The following is a 17239-nucleotide window of genomic DNA, read 5'->3' as shown; positions in this document are numbered from 1 at the left end:
TTCTGATTGTTTCATATGATAGGGCTAGGAGGGGGATTTAAAATTTCTACACAGAATTGTGAAATTCATTATCTATGCCAATTTATGCAAATTTATTCGAAATCACAAAAAAGGCTTCTTCTCCTTCATTTCTCGACCGATTTTGATTTGGTTATCGTAGAGCTAACTTTGGTACACGAAACTTCTACACAGAATTTTGAAATTGTTCTCCATCAACTAATTATGGTAATTTATGCAAATTTATTCCGAAAATACCCCAAATTGCTTCTTTTCCTTCATTTCTTGACCGATTTTGATTTGGTTTGCCTTATCTGGTCAAGCTAAATTTGGAACACTAAACTTCTACACAGAATTGTGAGATTTTGCTCCATTGATCATTTATGGTACTATATGCAAATGAAATGAAATTCCAGGGCATCAAATTTTTATTATTTGACCAGTTCAAAAGTGTACCACATAATTTACGATATTTGTTGTTGTGAGAAGCGGATGAGCGCTACGGCATTGACGTTCTGGTTTATCATATTGAATTGCGTTATGCAGGCGAGACCGCCGAGAGCGTTTCCCTTGTTTGCATTTTGCCTTTGTTGCCACCAGAAGTCTATCACCATAGATACTATACAGTTAACAACTCAATTATTCATACCCCTCATATTTTTTTTTTGTAAATCAAGAATTAAAGGTGGACTGGTTGAATTAGGTCCTTTATTGAATACTTTTAGAAGTAAGCTTTTATATGTCATATTCACAAGAAACATACATCAGGACAAAGCAATGTTTTACAAACTTCAATAATCACAAAACCTGATAAGGGTATTAGTATTTAAGTATATATTAAGTATAACTATTACTGTATATGTATTTAAGAGATATTGTTTTGCATTTTACATTTGTAGCCACCATAAGTCTATCAACATAGACGATGCTGTTACAGCCTCCGTAGGTATCTTTGAGAAGGCATCTGGTACCCAACCTAAATTCAAAGCTTCGGGAGGCTCTCAACGAGAAAACCTTGCTTTACAGAACATTCAGGTAATCATACACAGTAGGCTTGCGGGTGCACCATGTGAGAGAGAGAGAGAGAAAGTTGAGGAGTCCTGAAAAGGACTCTGACTCGGTAATCTTTTCTGGGGGTGATCACCGAGTCAGAGTCCTTTTTAAGACTCCTCAACCCTTCTCTCTCTCTCACATGGTGCACCCGCAAGCCTACTGTATATCTACATCACCATGCAAGCCAACACTCACAAGCAGCATTCAGGTAATCGTGTTGCATGGATCTTTTCTCAATATTTTCATAATTTCACACCCAATTGTAAAGAAAACTTTCACTTTTGGTAATCTTCAGTTCCTTTGTCTACTAGTGTTATCAGATTTTTCAAAATCTTACATTGTTTTTGGAGATATGGAACTGTGCTCAAATTTAGGTCATGCACAAACTGTAGTCACTCTACCACATATGGAACTTCCAGTTCCTGGGAGGAGGTGAGTTGGCTCAGTCGGGAAAGCGTCTGCCTGTCGAACCAAAGATCCCGGGTTCGAATCCCACCCAGACAGATGACTAAAGCCTGCGTTGTGTGTTAACGTGCCCCTCCCCATCCTCATAGACGCAGGCTATGTTAAGTGGAAAACACTCTGCCCCTCGGATAGGACGTTAAATGGAGGCCCCTTGTAGAGAAGAGTCACTACCTTTGCACATTTAGAACCCACTGCACTATTCGTATAAGAGTAGGGGTCCACTTACACACACCCCAGTATTATACAAATAATGCACTGCAGTGAGGGCGTAGTAAGAATTACCCACACAAGGTACCTTTGGAACAGTCTAACACACCCGAGGCAATAGCCGAGGGTGTTTAGACTGTATAATTTATATTATATTTGTTTTATAAAATTATGACGTGGATCCCTTGTTAATTTATAAATCACTGCATCATCTCAAAGTCTGTACGTTAATAATTCTAGGTCTACATCGTTGATTGATCTACATGTAAATGCGTTTTAAATTCTGCGGCAGCCATTTTCGGGAGTAAAAGTAAAACAATAAGTCTCAATGGTTCGATCGCAAAACATGATCGCCAGTGACCGGTCATTATCCCGGTAGTTATCCAAATTTCGTGTTAGGCTAAATAAATGCATGGTCACGTGTACGCTTTCAACCAATCATTTGATTAGGATCTGCATGTATGTCATCATTTTATTAAGTACGATAATACTCTGTAAAGAGGTATGTACTCAAAATGGAAGAAGAAGAAGAGGAAATGATTTAATTTGATTTCGCATGAAGTGATTTCCATTCTGGTACTTCCCTTTTTCCAACATGACAGGCCAGAACTCGGATGGTCCTGTCCTACCTGTTTGCTCAGCTCTCACTTTGGAGCCTGGATAGACCCGGTGGCTTGCTGGTCCTGGCTTCAGCTAATGTAGATGAGAGGTAGGTCCAAATATCACTGTATGGGTCTAGGACTACCGGTAAGACATACATGTACATGTAGGTGAGTTGGAATGGATGGCGTAGTCTATGAGTCCTATGCAGAATTGGTGGCTTGCTGGTCCTGGGATCAGCTAATGTTGATGAGAGGTAGGTCCAAATATCACTGTATGGGTCTAGGACTACCGGTAAGACCTGCATGTACATGTAGATGAGTTGGAATGGATGGCATAGTCTATGAGTCCTATGCATAATTGGTGGCTTGCTGGTCCTGGGATCAGCTAATGTAGATGAGAGGTACATGTAGGTCCAAATATCATTGTATGGGTCTAGGACTACCGGTAAGACCTACATGTAAATGTAGATGAGTTGGAATGGATGGCGTAGTCTATGAGTCCTATGTAGAATCAGTGGTTTGCCGGACCTGGGAACAGCTAATGTTGATGAGAGGTAGATCCAAATATCACTGTATGGGTCTAGGACTACCGGTAAAACCTACATGTACATGTAGATGAGTTGGAATGGATGGCGTAGTCTATGAGTCCTATGTGGAATCGGTGGTTTGCCGGACCTGGGAACAGCTAATGTTGATGAGAGGTAGATCCATCTATACATTACTCATTTTTTATGAAAGAGGGAACTAAGGCCTAATAGATGATGGGAATGTAATGGTGGATATTGCCATGAAGGTTTAGAATAGACCTGGGACTTGTTGGTCTTGTGAACAGCTTATCTTACGAGAGGTACAAACTAGTTCCAAAAATAGGTCTAAAGCCTAATAGATGAGGGGCTTGAGTGGTGGATATGTACATGTAGGTCCAAGATGGAGATCTCTATTGCTTGAGAACACATTGGGAAATATTGTATTGTGAGAAATTTGTTAGTTGTTACAGTTGTTTTGACTATATTGTTTTAGTTATGTTCTTGAATCATTAAATGTATTCATAAATTAATATACAGCTATATTACATACAGTTGTATGGGTTGTCAGTAGGGATAGTTGATATGACTTTCATTTTAAACACTACATGTAGTTGGGAAGTGTCTGATTGGTTTCAAACTCCATATAAAACATAATTACCAAAATATGAATGAATATAGAAATGGCTCTGTTGCCGTTGGTTACAATTATTTCATTTTATCTTCCTTTTTGCAGTCTGAGAGGGTACTTCACAAAATACGACTGTTCCAGTGCTGACCTCAACCCCATAGGTGGTATAAGCAAGACTGATCTGAGAAGTTTCATCATCTATGCCATGAAGAAATTCAACTTGCCTGCACTGCAAGGGTAATTATGATGAGATTGCCAGATCAAAGTTGAACTTAAAATTATGGAGAGCCATTGGTAGCCTTGAAATGAAATTTATTTAAAAGCAAAAATTGAAGTATTTTAGACTTTTCATAAATTCCACATCAAGAATATGAAATCTCCTTGATGAAAGAAAATATGAATGATTTGAATCAACATTTTTTATAAAATATTTTCATAGATCCGAACGGCTTTCCATAATTGTTAAGTCCAACTTAGAGATAAGTTCAACTTAGGATCTTTGTGAAACACCCCCCAGATATTGTTTATTTACTATTAAAGCCTAGTTCCTTCAGAAATTGAGGACAACCAGGAGTGGATGTGTGTGATGGGTGCAAATTGAACCTTCCCCTGCCCATTTTTTAGTAATAGAGAAGTAGCAGAAGAATGCCTTTTGTACATCAAATTTCATGTTTTTCCTTCTTTCTTGTGATTGAGATAATCTATTCCCCTTAAAGCAAGGTATAGAATGCAAAATGATATTCTACTTCACATGTCATGAAGTCGGATCAAGAACACAAGTAAATACAAAGAAAACAAAGGAATTGTGAAATTTGATGTACAAAAAGCATGGAGAGTTGTCCACAAATGATGTCATCAAATTGAATATTGCCCTCTAGTGACTAGTCATTTCAAAAAGCTTTAACTTCCATATTCCTTGCCCGATTTTGTTCATATTTTGACTGATTTTATTCAAATATCTTAAACTTTACAATAAAAGTAACTTAGTATGAAGGTTTTGGTTCCCTTTAAATGCGTATTGCGTTCTCACTCACATTGCAAGATGCAAACGAGACAACTTTTGTCGTTTGCCTTGTTTTAAATGAAGACAGGGAATGTATAACAGAATAATAATAATAATTACAGTGCTTATATAGCGCCTAACACTTACTTTGTCAGAAGTCTCTAAGCGCTCTACAATAATGCAGCATAATTACCCCGGCTTTAGCAGTGCAGCTGTTACGAATCATCCAGTTCTATTGTGTGTTATATCATAATCTGATGCCTTATGGGTTGGTATTGTTATACTAATTGACAGAACTGTGAATGACAAACCACGTTTAGAAATGACGTGCATTGCCATTATAAAGTTCACATCTGCATTATTCATACCCCTTTAAATTTGATTTTTTTGTGTGTGTTTTTCGTAACTCAAGAATGAAAGAAGGGGTGGTTGAAGTAGGGCGTTTGTTGAATACTTTTACATGCAAGCTTCAATATGTGGCATCTCAAGAAACATGAATCAGGAAAAATCATTTTTGTACATACCAATACAATTACCAGACTTGGTAATGGTGTGAATAATTTAGTTGTCAACTGTATATCGACTCAAGCATTCATGCTTATGATAGTTGGCCTCTGCATTAATCTTGATCCTTTTACTTACCTCCATACTTTCAAGTTTTCAATAATATATATATATATATATATATATATTTATAAATATGCATTTTTTTATGTTTGTGTATTTCAGTTGTCACTCTTTATGTAAATCAATTATATTATATACTATTATTGTTAATTGAATGTTTTATATTTGATTTATCAATGAATGCAGAAACATCTAAAAAATGAAAAAGAATATGAAAGGTTGCATCTTGTTATTTGTTATATAAATGAGCCTCTTTATTTCAATTCATTTATCTACAGGATAATGGATGCTCCACCCACTGCGGAACTGGAGCCATTGGAGGCCGGCAAAGTGTCACAAACAGACGAGGTCAGATTCTTTTAAAGCCCCACTGCACTACTTATAGCTTCTTGCGCCCTCTATATAGAAAACAATCCCTACTCGGTGGCTGTTGGTCCCCCATGATCCTCTTTTTCTTATGTTAATTGAGAGCTGAGTTGATGAGATAGCCACTTGTCAGTGACCTCGCTGGGTGGTCTAATCCTTCCTGTCCACACTTGTACAGATGGCCTTTAAGATGATTTTGAATTCTGATTTTGCTATTGCGAGATCGAGAGCGAGAGCGAGAGAGGGAGAGAACCCTCCCCCCGACAAAACAGAGTAGACCATGTGTACATTAAAGGTAATCTGTTCAATTTGCTGGCTGGAAATATTAAATTATGGAAATCTTATGGTAAATAAGATATAATATCAACTAAAAACTCCTCTTAAAAGATTAGAACAGGCAATTGCCTCTATGTGGAATTGTATCGACCGTTAACAATTTTCAAAACGCGTTGTAAAAAATATGCCTAGAAGGTAGTCTTCAAATGATGCAAATGGCAGATAATGACTTTACCTTTATATAGGGAAAAGGCATGGAATTACATAAAACTAACGGCTAATTCTGGTGATTGACAACACCTGTTAGCTATTTGGTAATCACCCCAATGGTGTTGAATTCCCCATGAGAGCCCACTTCTGTGTGTCTTTAAAGGTATAGACCAGTTCTAGTCATGCGATTGCATTGTGATAGAAACGTTGTGGAATCGATTAGAAAAGGTTGATCATCTAGCATATAAGTATTGGTGTGTACTGCAAGATTCTGGAACCATCGAAATGATAAGAAATTTGGCCCAGTCTTGGTAAAGTTACAAGCACTGTACACAGAAAGCTGTATATGGGACTACACAATATCTATCCAGGCCAGATCGATATGATAATTTACCAGATATATCAATTAGTAGGCGGTTTGCGGGCAAAATTTGTATCATCACATATTCGTCAAAACATATATTCCTTTACACGATTGGTAATAATATCAAAAATAATAATCTAGGCTTCTATAGCGCATTTCATCTTCAAAGAAAATAACAATGCGCTTTACAATATGAAAACAACAAAATTACATTTAAGTACAGTGTACTAATTCATGAACTAAAGAAATATCAAAATAAAGACAAGATTAATAATAATCAATCATAAACCTCAATTACAGAGAAATGAAGGCAAATTATGTAAAAGTACAGTAATCTAATTAAATTTTGATGACTACACTAATACAGGTTAAATAATAAGAGCTTCCATTTCTTTTTTTAAAAGGGGGGCATTTCAAAACCTAGTCTAAACGTTTAATACATTTATTACAACATTTTCAGGTTGACATGGGAATGACGTACAGCGAGTTATCCATCTTTGGACGTCTGAGGAAGATCAGTCTCTGTGGACCGTACAGCATGTTCATGAAGCTAGTCAACGAATGGAAGGAGTCTTGTTCCCCTACACAGGTAAGTTGATATTTATGATAATGGAATTATTCTATTTGTGATTATCACTATGAACGTGACGGACAAAGAAAGCGGACAAAATATACAGACATAAGTAGCACAGGTGAATATGCATGTGACACCTGTTCTACACATTTTTACATAATAGCAGTGAAGGGATGATCCTTTGTCTACCACAGCAATTGTTGAGGGTAGAATGAGGAACTGTATATTTTGTCCGCTTTCTTTGTCCGTCATGTTCATGGTGTATATTACCTTAAATCCTGCTCCAGATTAGGCGGTGTCAGACAGAGGCCAATTATCTAGATAATTCGCTTTCTGTCATCAATTATCCTGCTTAAAATCCCGCCGAAAAAACCCCGGAAAATCCTACAACGAACCAAGAAAATTCTCCCTTATCACATGATTTTTCGCAGGAAAATTTCTGTCTGTCACCTGTCTGTCGGCTACGTAAGTGAATTATCTACGTGATTGAAGATGGATCAGGAAAATTGTGTTTGAGACTACCTACTTTCTCGTTTTTAGAACTCAATTAAAAGGCTACATTTCTAAAACGATGTCATCTTTGATTGAGTAGACCCTTTCTTCTCTTTCTCATTATCACCTCTCCTCTTTCTTTGTATTGCTCTTGTGCGTTTGTGTGTGATTGTGTATATGTTCATATAGGCGGTTGATACCTTCTGTAGTTAATGGTCAGTCTTTTTCTTCCTTCTAAACATTTATTTATATATACTTTGTAAGGTTAATTTCTTTTGCAATTTAACTTAAAGATATAGACCGGTATTGGTAATATTGCGAGTTTTGGGTGCAAAATGTCCATTCAATATTGTTTAAATATTGCCTTCAGAGGTTTAGATGGCAATATTTCAACCTAAATTCGCAACAACAAAAAAGCAGAAATATATGCCCAAATCTTCAATGTTGAAGTGCATCGCGATATCTATCCAAGCCGGATCGATATGATAATTTACCATATATATCAATTAGTAGGCGGTTTCCCTGCAAAATTTGTATCATCACGTATTATTCAAATCATATTCTTTCACATGATTGGTAATAAGAGGGGGGGGGGGGGGCGTTTCCAAAACTGGTCTATACCCTTTATTATCCCCTCGCCGACGAAGTCGGAGGGGATATAGTAACGCTGCCGTCCGTCCTTCCGTGCGTGCGTAACAAATTTGGTTTCTGATCGATAACTTCAGTAATGTTGGACGGATTTTATTGAAATTTGATATGAAGGTACATGACATCAAAATACAGGCTAAGTTCGATGTTGGAGTACATCAGTCAATTGTCAAAGGTCATAGCTCATTTAATATGCGAAAAAATACACAATCTGGTTTCCTATTGATAACTTTAGTAATGTTTGACGGATTTTAATGAAATTTGATATGAAGGTTCATGGTATCGAAACACAACCTAAGTTTGATTGCGGAGTATGTAGGTCAAAGGTCATAGCTCATTAAATATGCAAATCTGGTTTCCATTCGATAACTTGAGTAACATTTGACAAAATTTTAATATGAAGGTGCCTGGTATCAAAAATACATGTACAGTCTAAGTTCGATTTCTGAGTATGTAGATCAAAGGTGAAAGGTCATAGCTCATTAAATATTAAAAAACATCTTATTATATATGTGAAAATGTGGTTAACTTCCTTGCCTAGTAATATAATAGTATAGTCCAATGGAGGTAACTTGTTCTGACATATATAGGCCATTTGTACCTTGCAAAAGGGGATGCTACTCTTCTCGTTGACTTGTATTGTGTTTACCTTATTAGGGTCCTCATTTACAAGCACAAGTTGTTTCTTATGCCTCAGTCACACGTTTGCGTATATTGCTGCGTATTGTTATGGTATGCGGGGTATATCAATAGGCAGCTGTACCCAGCAGTACGCAACAAATTTGAAGGTAGCAGTCACACTATTGCATATCATAGGAGCAGTATTGTCATAGTAATGGTCATTGTGATTATTATTAGCAATAATCGTTTTAAATTGTTGATCATTTGTAGGGTTAGAATTGTCATTAGTAATAATTATTATAATAATAATAATATTAATATTTAAGATTTGTCTGGCGCCAAATCCACTTGAAAATCAAATGCTCAAGGCGGAGCTTGTGCGAAAGATGCAATGCATCATAAATATATATACAAAAGTGCAATACAAAAAGGTGCGGACATGAAAGGTAATGGTAATCAATTATAGGTTAAATTAAACAGATATTTCTGCAGATTATTTTTTAACACTTCACCAGAACTGCTATTTTTAATCCATTGAGGGAGTGTATTCCATAATGAAGGCTCAGCATCAGCGAAGAATTGCTCTCCCCACTTTGTTTTAACCCTAGGAGTAACAAGTAAGCCAGAGTTTTGAGAGCGTAGCTGTCTAGAGGGAATGTAATGCTTGATCAAGCCAATGTTGTATTGCGGAGCAGAGCCATGTAAACAGTGAAATAATAACAAAATGATCATCAAATTTGTTGTTAGGTTGCTGACAGAGTGAAGCACTTCTTCCGTTCCTACTCTATCAACCGCTCAATTTAGAACTATTTAAAATCAATAATTACAAATGACAATAATTATGACAATAAAACTCCTATAATTGAACACATTACAATAATTTCATCTAAATCTATTACTGTAATTCAACTTCTAATTGTTGATCATTTGTAGGGTTAGAATTGTCAATATTATCAATAAGCAAATATTAATCGTTGCGGCGAGGGATGATGGTAGCCCGAGATCACTGAGGCGATGATAGTTTGTATCCATTGCCGGAGTAAAGGAGGTTAATATTTAAGTTAGATCCCACATCGGCAATAAGATCTATTTAAAGTGAATTTTACATAATTAAAGGAACTGATTCTGCAGACAGTTTAGCTTAAGCTAGAATTTACAAAGCACAAGATGCATACCGGTACATGTAATAAAGTCGATGCACGCTCATTTGACATTGACATTGACATTTCGCGTAACCTACGTTGCTATGCTTATTCAGTGGGCAAGGGTGGGCAAGTGGGGCAGCAGCAAAAAATTACGGTACAAAAGTCCTATCGCAGAGAGTACTGATCATGTGACCTCGTTTAGACCAATCAGATTGCAAGATTCTTATTATGCGGGATGTAATAATTTTCATCAACATGATTGTTTTTGTTAGGTTGCTGACAAAGTTAAGCACTTCTTCCGTTCCTACTCTATCAACCGCCACAAGATGACTACCCTGACACCCTCGTGCCATGCTGAGTCCTACAGCCCAGATGACAATCGCTTTGATCTTAGACAGTTCCTCTACAATGCTAAATGGCCCTGGCAATTCAAGTTCATCGATCAGGAGGTGTGTATTTATTATAATTATTTTGGAGTATTGGCGTCACCTGTGCATGCTCTTATACTTTTAAATGGATGAAGCACAATTTTGTTTTTTACTCAACACCCCCCCCCCCCCCCCTCTAAACTTGGTGTGAACCATCCTTAGGCAAAGGAGATCAAAAGTTGTTCAAGTGGGATACATATCCCCATGCGGGTCTGGGGGCAGCACCACCAAAATTCTTAAGTGGCATTAATTATTCATTTTCTTCTTCTTCCTGAAAACTCATAACTAGATTTTTACCAATTTTTAAAGGAATCACCTGCAGGAAAGGTATACCTAAAGCTCTTCAAATGGGGTATACTTTGAGGGGCCTTAGGGCAGCATTCCCGCAAAGTGCTCCTATAGCAGTAATTATACATTTTTAAAACCTTTTCTTTGAAATTGATGTATAGACTTGGACTAAGCTTGATAGGAAGCATTCCTTAGGCAGGGGGATATGGAATTGTTCTGACCCCTCCAGGGGTAGGGGGCTTGGGAGTAGCACACCCCATCCCCAAGAAAAAAAAAGCCATCTGGTTTACATTGATGACTTCTTCTTAAAAATGCATGGCCAGATTTTAACCAAACTTTGTAGGAATCATCTTTAGTCAAAGGAGATCTAAAATTGTTTAAATGAGGTATCTACAAAGAAAAAGAATTTGTTCCATTTGAATTAAGGATACCTTTTCAAAACGCCTGGTCATCCTCATTTTTAATTTCAATTATAGATCATTAACCCTATTTAGCCGGGGGGGGGGGGGGGGCTTTAGAAGCCCCCCTCGACATTTTTCGCGATAATTTTTTAACGCAAGAAAATCTTGCACTGAAATTTTGTGACTTTTTTCTGTCGAGTCTTGCGCATCTTTTAAAAGAAATTTTTCGAAAATCGGACCTACCATTACAGAGTCACGTGTCCTTTTGTCTTTGCATGTCAGCCCGAAAATCGCTCAATTTGTGATTTGTGTACAAAACATATGGAAATCTCATTTTTCAAATAAAGAGATAAAACATTGGTTATTTGGTCTTGTTAATAGTTTAGGTGTTTATTTTGGAGGTCAAAATAGTTGAATTATAGTTGGAAATGAAATAAAACAACAAAAACAATAAAATACATAAGTTTAAAAAACAACGAAATACATAAGAAATTATCAAAACAATAGATAACATAAGGAATAACCCTGGTTTTTCAATTTTTTTGTTGTATTATTATTCCAAATGGTCTAACAAATATATGTAGTGAGAAAGAATGCTTAAATATGAATAATGTCTGATTTATGGGCAAAAATGTGAATTTTATGACCTTATTTGCATAAATTACCATAAATATTTTTTTCAAAAAATTGAAATTATCATAGCATTCTATACACTTCACTTGACATGTATGCAAAATTTCGCGGCGATCAGGCTTTTCACGGCCGAGATCATAGGGGTGGGGGGGGGGGGGGGCCTTAGAAGCCATGTTGATAATGCCATGTAATGAATCGGGTCGAAATAAATAAATATTATTTCGTTCGTTCGTGCAAAGAATATCAGGGAGTACATCATCTAGATAGGAAGATCCTTATTAAGCCAACATATTGTCTCATCATCGAGCTCGCGAAGTCCGGAAGCGCCGTGGGGGGATTTGTAGATCGGACAAACATCAATGACATGGTCCATAGTTTGGATCTCTCCACATGCGCAGTTTGGTGATGATTCAGCTCCAATTTTGTGTAGGAAATGTTGTGTACGGCCAACTCCAGTTCTGATACGGTTTAGGTTGACCCAGGCTTTTCTTGGGAGGTCGCAGCCACTGGGTTTGGCACAGGGCTTTGGGATGAACTCCTTCAGGTTGGTAGTGGACGAATTCCACTGGTCTGACCAGCGTTTTGCTATCCAAGTGGCTAAGGTGGAGGGAGGCTTCTCAGGCAGCAGCTCAGCAGCCTGTGTTGCAAAGTGTCGTCTAGGGAGACGCTGACCTTCAAAGGCAGAGGGGGCAGGAACAAGGCATTTATCTCTGTCATGCTTTTGGGCAAGCTTAGTGTACTGCGCATCTCGTCTGAACTGAGCTGGTGGTATGCCAGATAATATTGGCAGGTTGCTGACAGGTGTTGCAGTGAGTGTTCCGCTGATTAGTCTCATAGCATCATTGAGGGCAGCATCAACCTTGTGTACATGGGTGCTGTGGCTCCATACAGGTGCAGCATACTCGGCAGTGGAGAAGGCAAGAGCTAGAGTGGAGGTGCGGAGGGTGGTGAAATTGGCTCCCCATCCGGTCCCTGCAAGCTTCTTTAGGAGAGACACTCTGGCTTGGGTCTTTTGAGCTGTGGCTTTGGCATGCTCGTGGAAGGTGAGGCTTCGGTCAAGAGTGACACCTAGGTACTTTGGTGTTGAGACGAAGTTCAGCCTAGACCCATCTAGTGAGATATTCAGCTCTCGGTTGGCGCATCGGTTAGCCAGGTGGAAGACGGAGGATACAGTCTTTGGTATGCTCAGCTTGAGATGCCATCTGTTGAAGAACTCGGCTAGCATCTTCAGGTCCTTGTCCAGTGATGTTTCGATTGCCTCAAAGGAGTGGTTGTTGAACCCCAGTGCGGTGTCATCTGCGTAGGAGTACTGCATGCATTCCCCCTTGGGCATATCAGAGACATAGATGTTGAAAAGTATCGGAGCGAGGACAGAGCCTTGCGGCACACCATTGCGGAGTTTCCTCTTCCTGCTGCATTCGCCGTTTGATGTTTCAAGGACAAATGACCGGTCTTGTACAAGCAGCATGATAAATTTCACAATTCTTACATCTGGAATGGTCTGCAGGGTCTTGAGGTATAGGCCACGGTGCCATACTGTGTCAAATGCCGCAGTAAGGTCAACAAGAACTGCACCAAACTTCTGCTTCTTCTGGAAGGCTGTCTCTATGTCGTTAACAAGCCTGACTACTTGGTCGGTGGTTGATTTTCCTTTCCTGAAGCCTGCCTGTGTAGTAGGTAGCTTCTCTTCGACAGTGTCAACAATTCTGGCAAGTAGCAGCCTTTCAAGTAGCTTGTAGATGTGTGATAACAGGCTGATTGGACGGTAGCTCTTGGGTTCGTCTGCAGGCTTCTTCGGCTTCAGAATGGCAATAACTTTAGCGGTCTTCCATTTTGATGGAATAGTGAATGTTATCATGCAGGTAGAGAGAAAGGCTTGTAGCCAGGAAGTAGCTTTGCGACTCATGTTCTTGAGGAACTCTGTGTGGATGTTATCGTTGCCTGGTGCTTTGCCGGACTTTATTGATTTCAGTGCAGTTTCAACCTCATCCAAGGTGAAAGCTTCAGACATGGAGGTTGACTCTGGAGTGGATTTGAGGAGGTTCTTTATCTCAGAGTTCACCGAGCGAGAGTGGACTTTGGCCTCAGTGGTTTTACCTTGCCACTTTCCATTGTTAACTAGGACTGAAGCGATGGAGTTTGCAGTAACAGGACACTGTTTTGGAGCGTTGCTTCGACCTGTGAGTTTGTTGATGGTAGTCCAGGCCTTGCGACTAGAGTGAGTGAAGTTGATCTCAGAGACTTCTTCTTCCCATCTAATCTTCCTCTTTTCTCCTAGTGATATCAGCAGGTCGTTCCCTACAGCTTCTCTTTCTTCAATGGTCTTGGACTTAGTGTAGGATTCGTACAGACGGTCGCATTCTTCATCCCAGCATGGAATATACGGGTGTCTCCTGCCCCTGGGGATGGAGAGTTTTGCCGCCTGATGTAACATGGAGCAGAAAGCAGAGTAGGAGTCATTCACATTGCTGGTGGAGGGGTCTGGCAGCCGAGATGTTAGCTTGTTTGTGAGTTCCTGGAACTTGGGCCAGTCAGCTTTTCTGAAATTCCATCTCTTCTTTGGTAGGTTGGAGAGTTGAAGCTTGATGTCGCTTGAGATGATGATTGGACAGTGGCCAGACCTCGGGAACTTTGGAAGGACAGTTCTTGAGCAGGTGTGTCTGATGTTTGATGAGACCAGTGACAGGTCGGGGCAGGTCCATGATTTGTGGCTCCCTGAGTAGAATGTGGGGTTGTCCTTGCTGTTATACAGTATCACTAGCTCCTGAGATTCAAGCCATTCAAAAATGAGCTTTCCATTCTTGTTTGTGTTAGGGTATCCCCAGGCAGTGCTGCGACTGTTGAAATCTCCGCAGACAAAGGAGTTCCGGGGCATCTTTGGGAAGAGCATGATTTCAACATCTACCGGTGGTGGCTTGTACAAGTTGCAGAAGTGGGTTCCCATAGCTTCAAAGGTGCTCCACTGTAGAGCTGAGTTCGCAGGAGATCGCCCAGTGGTGGATGCTTTAATGCCTTGTTTGACATAGGATGCAATACCATGCTTCTTGTGTGGTATGAAGCAGATCAGGTCAAAACCTTCGATGTGAAGCTGTTCTTCTGTCTCACAGTGTGTTTCTTGGAGACAGATAACATTGACACAATTTTCCTTTGCAATATGGGGAATCAGATCTCGCTTTGAGCGGGTAAGGCCTTCAGCGTTGAGTTGGAGTACGCAGGTCGAGGTGTCAGCCATCATCTTGATGGCTTGTCCTGAAAAGGACACGTGCTTCCAGGAACTGCGTAGGGAGCTCTTCTGATGATAGAGGGCTAGAGATGTACTGGCGATAAGATCGCGATGATAGACTTCAAAGTGTTGCTTTAGTTGACAGATGTCGTTTTAGTTGGCAAGTGTCGTAACAGGGTCGCCATACGTGTAGGCAGCAACATGACCCCAATATATTATTTATATACATTCTAGAGCGATCAAACTTCTGAGAAAGGATAATGGTAATAATCTGGGAAGTTTAATTTTGTCAGCCCTGTGAATGCAATAAAAAACATCACCTAACAAAAGTATGTTATGTGTATATCATGATCGACACCAAGGATAGTGTAGCTTTGAGAATTACCAGATTTTAAGGTATTACAAAGTTTTGGTATGGGGTCATGAATATGGTTCAAATGAACATATTGGAAGCATATGCGATCCTACAATATTCAGTGATCGTTGTCGCGATTGAAATCGAGTGTAAAGTGATAAAATTGTAAATAATAAGGGCTTTATGTTGTATAGCTCCCTCTAAAGGTCAAGATATTGGCCAAGTTTATAAAACAATGTTTCTTGACTAAAATTGACCGATTGGCCATTCCTGTTTGGAATTTATACATGTATATCACAACTACATATTCTGAGATTTTCATGGTCGCAGCTTCCATTGTACGGCCGTAGGTGCTATTTGAAATTAATCAAAAATTTTCTCGAAAGCAGGAGTGTCTAAGAGGCTAAATTTTGTAGTGCTTATAAAACATCTACATGGGCATCCAAATATATATCAAAATTGTAAAGAATCACTATCCAGCCAATTTTCTAAATTTCCTGAAACTTTGCATTACCTTTAATGTAGAATGAAAACATGTTCTTCTCTGGACCTCATCAATATACTGTTTTGTATATTTAACAATAGGCGGCACGTCTTCAAGAGAAACTAGATGCCAAGAATTCATCTCACGATGTCACAACCTCATCAACCAATCAGAGCGCACTCTCTGCCACCCATGTGACCACCATCACCAGTGTCGCAACCCAGCGGCGCTCCAGCGACGACGCCGAGAAACCCATGGACGGCCAATCTTCACCCGACAAGCAGACAGAGGTCAGCCCTCCATTGAGATTGACACGCAAGAGGTCAGGTGAGGTCACGGTTGGGGTCAGCCAGAATAAGCGGGCCAGGTCGCCAAACGCCAACTCAAATAACTCAAATGGGGGTAAACCCTCACCATTGAAACACATTGGAAATTGGATAAGAGAGAGTGTTGGATCTGTGTGAAGCTGATCTACGTCCATTGTGTTAAACAAAGTGTTTAAAATGTATAGAAATTAACAAACTTGTGCATGATATTAAAGATAAAGTTGAGTTCTAGTCATGTGATTGCATTGTGAAAGAAACGGTGTGGAATCTATCAGAAAAGGTTGATCATCTAGTATATAAGTATTCGTGTATATTGCAAGGTTCTGGAATCATCAAAATGATAAGAAATTTTGCCAAATCTTGGCAAAGTTACAAGCACTGTACATAATAACAATGATAACGCTCACCAATTATTTTTTACCTCTTCCCAGAACTCAACCTTCTCTTTAATGAAAGATACACCATGCCTTTTAACAGAATGGAAATGCTTCTCTGTACTCTAACAACATAAGTCTGAATTTTTCCTATATGTTCAAGTTGCTTTCTTATTTTCGGACATATCTAATTGGTGTACCTATACATGTTTAATCCAAACTTGACAATTCTCTCAATTTTCATGCATGATATTGGAAGTTTGCAAGTTACAATCACAAACTGTTGAGTGATTGATTATAAATAATGAAGGACAGTGTTATATCTGCCAATCTTATCAAGTGAAGAGGAAAGTTGAACTGATTTATTGAGATGCAGTATTGCTACAATCATGTACTAACATCAAATGTAAAAGCACCGCTGCACTGAGCCCTCGATCGATATAGCAAACAATGCCTTATTGGTGACCGTTGGTCCGCCATGGTTCCCTTTTTCTTATGTTAATTGAGAGCTGATTTGAGGAGATAAGCACCCGTCAGTGACCAATTCAGGTGCAAAAATACACATAAAATATTTGATGGCTTTGAGTGTGATACAAGAATATATTGCTCGAACTATGACAATATTGGACGAGTCAAAGACGAGTCTAATATTGTCTTAGAGAGAGCAATATATTCTTGAATCACATGAAAACAAAGCCATACAATATTATTATTATCTATATTATCTGACTAGCAAAATAACAAGATTTGACTTACCTCGGTAAATATAGCTTTGTTTTGTTGTTTAATATCGATATAATATCAATATCAATAGTTGAAGTTCTCAGATGACTTAGCAATACTAAACAATATTGGTCGGTCATCCGGGTACTGCGCCAAAGATATTGAATACACCGATTTATTGTTCCACTTGGAAGCCTCA

The 17239-nt window shown here is 38.9% G+C and overlaps 1 protein-coding gene across 1 annotated transcript in view; it reads left to right on the top strand.

Moving 5' to 3' along the window:
* Positions 1-16243, top strand: part of LOC575432 (glutamine-dependent NAD(+) synthetase) — a 41242-nt gene extending 24999 nt beyond the window's left edge. Inside the window, exons 13-19 of the mRNA XM_030987931.1 lie at positions 897-1032; positions 2325-2431; positions 3585-3716; positions 5388-5457; positions 6786-6914; positions 10078-10254; positions 15719-16243. Coding sequence (XP_030843791.1) covers positions 897-1032; positions 2325-2431; positions 3585-3716; positions 5388-5457; positions 6786-6914; positions 10078-10254; positions 15719-16081 — 1114 coding nt within the window. The 3' untranslated portion in view covers positions 16082-16243. The remainder of the gene's footprint in view (positions 1-896; positions 1033-2324; positions 2432-3584; positions 3717-5387; positions 5458-6785; positions 6915-10077; positions 10255-15718) is intronic.
* Positions 16244-17239: the final 996 nt, after the last annotated feature.

The sequence above is a fragment of the Strongylocentrotus purpuratus genome, unplaced genomic scaffold (assembly GCF_000002235.5).
Source record: "Strongylocentrotus purpuratus isolate Spur 01 unplaced genomic scaffold, Spur_5.0 spur5_scaffold_17, whole genome shotgun sequence".
NCBI lineage: Eukaryota > Metazoa > Echinodermata > Echinoidea > Camarodonta > Strongylocentrotidae > Strongylocentrotus > Strongylocentrotus purpuratus.
This window is presented reverse-complemented; position numbering and strand designations above follow the sequence as displayed.